The 3,163-nt window shown below is 28.3% G+C and overlaps 2 protein-coding genes across 11 annotated transcripts in view; one reads left to right on the plus strand and one right to left on the minus strand.

The window, feature by feature from the left end:
- Positions 1-3,163, plus strand: part of MCU (mitochondrial calcium uniporter) — a 516,099-nt gene that overhangs the window by 398,901 nt on the left and 114,035 nt on the right. For 3 of the 10 annotated variants that reach the window (XM_067053485.1, XM_067053353.1, XM_067053434.1), the window contains one exon: positions 1,005-1,049. The exons of the other annotated variants lie outside the window; for them this stretch is intronic. In XM_067053485.1, coding sequence (XP_066909586.1) covers positions 1,005-1,049 — 45 coding nt within the window. The remainder of the gene's footprint in view (positions 1-1,004; positions 1,050-3,163) is intronic. 10 annotated transcript variants of the gene reach the window in all.
- LOC106678935 (myb-like protein X) overlaps positions 1-3,163 on the minus strand; it is a 200,923-nt gene that overhangs the window by 180,546 nt on the left and 17,214 nt on the right. The window lies entirely within an intron of this gene.

Genomic DNA, 3,163 nt, shown 5'->3' on the forward strand with positions numbered 1-3,163 from the left:
AGTCCGAAAATTTTTCCAGTTTACCTGTCCTGTAATCATTGAAGGGGGAGAGGGTCTAGGGCCAAAACTTAACTTAGTTATCAATTTTTTTCCTGCTGTGGTGTGAGATAAGGAGATATAAAGAGAGTGAGATCAAGATATAAATATAAACTCAAATGTTTTATCAACATCTTTAAAAGATTTAAGGGAAGATTTTTTTCTATACTTTTAAACAAATTTTACTTATTTACATAAGGACTAATAATTAACTACTTTCTATTCATAACGAACGGATGTTCGGATGTTCAGGCCTTCGTTTAAACTTTATTGATTTTAAAAAATTTGACAATTGATATTTACTTAATTTATATATTGACTCTATATAGCGTGATTCATGGATTATGCTTAATTGCTTTAAATACAGTCTACTATCGCAATCAAGAAGGAAATTAATATTTAACATAAAGGAAGAACATTTGTCCGACTTTACTTATGTTTTGAAGGGAAGGCCATTTTCTGTTGAAAAAAAAGACATAACTCGTCACTCTGGTGCAAAACATTCTACTAAGCACACACATAACCATTGATCAATATATTATATTATAGGATATTATATACCATATCATATTTTTCATTGAAAATCTAACTAGTACAACATAAATCTTGTTAAAAACATAAACGAGAAAATAACTGAAAAAGGCTTTAACAGGCATATAATAAATCTTTTTTTTTCCTCCGTTACTAATCATATCAATTAATTTCTTATCTACTTACTGTTAAGATTGAGTGTTATAAACTTAAAATAAAGTTCAATATAACAGTTTATTTAGCAGATTTTTTGGAAAGATTGAAATCGATTGATCAAATTAGTATTAGAAAAAATTCAAGATTTAATATATTCATATTTTTTTTAATCATTATTATAATTGGATGTGGTATTCTATTTTTCCAATCGTTCACAAACTTTATATTGTAAGCTCTTAAAATGATAATTTTTGTTTATAATTTTTTTCTTTATATTTCAGGTAAGAAAAATTATGAAAAGAAGTCTAAAGAAGATGGAAAATCTGGCATGTATTTATTTATTTTCTTTTAATTTATTTAACCAATTGTTAACGAGATTGATTTATCGGTCGATTTGGACATTGTTTTTTTTCCCGCAAAACATACACATTTGTATGGGGGGGTGTAAACCTGGGATCATTTTTTTTTTCAATAAACTAGAAATCGTGTATAAAGAAAGCATTTTAGCATTACTAAGACCACACACTTCTTATCCATTGTTCTTGTGATTTGCATGTCTTGTTTCAGTTATGACTACTCTAATAAATTAAATTGGTCTCTGTCACTACTAAAACTATACTTGGAGCAATTTCATCAATTTTGACTATGTATAGTTTTTATCCTGGAATAAAAAACTAGGATGAAATAACTGCCTATTATCTCTCGGGCTCTTATACATTATCCAGTTCTTCTTCAGCTCACCTAGCTCTGAAATTCCCAATGAAATTTTTTTTATTTTTGGATGATCTTGTTGAACAGAAATTTTATTATCAAACAAGTTGACCTATTGATGATTGTGGAAAATTATAATTTATGTTCAGCGAGTTATTGTGCTTTAAATTTATGTATAATGATACTGATTTTCAGTGTAAAGGCTTAAAAAAAAATTATAACCATCAAATTATGAAATTTTATCGTACAATAAATGTGAAGCATTGAACTTCAATTTTCTCTGATTAACGTTTTCATGACTACAATACTTTTTCCAGAAAACACTTCATATATTAAAAAATAGTGTGGTCACCAATTCATCCAGGAACGAACTCTTTTTGGTGCTGCCACCTAGTTGCGCTTTCAGGAAGTAAAGTAACTGGATTAGGAGCCGCCAGAGTGATCGAAATGGAATCTATCTTCCTAAAATAGTGATAGAATTTTCATTCAACTAAATTTTGTACTCATAAAACTTTGAATACAATGTCATAAAAATTTTTATGCAATCCGGTGACATAGTTACGTGTTTGATTTGAAAATATTGTTTTATTTTATTTTTCTGACTGAAAAGATATACAACTAATAATTTTCCAGGGAGTTATTTAATGACAGGTACATTTGTTGTCTTGTTATATTTAGTTTATCGTTAGATTATTAGTCGTTTATTAAAAAATATGCCGTTCAATGATGCAGTTAAATCCATGATATTTATATCTCAAGGTGATTGTTATGATTTTCCCTATTAAATGAGTGTTTATAAAGGATTTGTGTTGGATCGTAGCATCAACTTACTCTGACAGATAAAAATATCCCAGATTTTTTACTAAGAGTTTTCCCTCATTATCTCTACACGACAAAACTTGGAAAATATCTTGCATTTCTTTGAAAGTCGGAACTTAGGTATCGTACTTGAGCATTAATCTTACTTAGTAGTCTCCAGGGTTCTGAGGAATCCGTCCTCCAACTTTGTTTTGAGTTTCCAAAGTTCACCGTGGATTTATTTTTGAAGTTACTATTATGTTGGGCAAGAATTTTAATTCAATGGAGTTCCGGGGAGTTTAAAGACTTATTGGAGAGCAATTTTATTTCAGTGTTCCTATTTCTTTTATCGAATTTAAATTGGTTTATCTGGTTTTAAAATGAACTTGAATCGAGAATAAAAAGAAAGAAATAATAAACTACTAACAGAAATTAAACAGTAGCACTGCATAAACAGCCTCTGAAACCTAATTCCACTATTTCTTAATGGATTTATTAACAGTTTTATGTATTATAATAAATATTATTATTTGTTAAATATAATAATTTACTGTACCATTTTATACTTGGTATATGGTGAAATGTATCGTACGCGTGAGATAAGACTAAAGATATTTAGGTATTATTTTATTAGCTTTTTTTTGGTTATATATAGCCAGGTATGCTGGATAAAGGTGGCTTTATTTAGTTTCATGAGGATCTGCTTGATATTGTTTTATCCTCTTTATATTCTTTATATATCCTGTTTTATACTCCTTTAAATTACGTTCGATGAAGTTCCTCGGGTTTACTCTTCGATTTTAGGTTAGAAGTGGAGAAGAATGTAAAAATTGTGTGTTTTATTTTTTTCTTATGTATTGGAATTTATTGGGGTGGATGAAATGAGTTTAATTAGATTAACTTTCTTGAAAACTGGATATATATATATATA

The sequence above is a fragment of the Halyomorpha halys genome, unplaced genomic scaffold (genome assembly GCF_000696795.3).
Source record: "Halyomorpha halys isolate HHAL.00 unplaced genomic scaffold, Hhal_1.1 Scaffold169.1, whole genome shotgun sequence".
NCBI classification, from domain to species: Eukaryota; Metazoa; Arthropoda; class Insecta; order Hemiptera; family Pentatomidae; genus Halyomorpha; species Halyomorpha halys.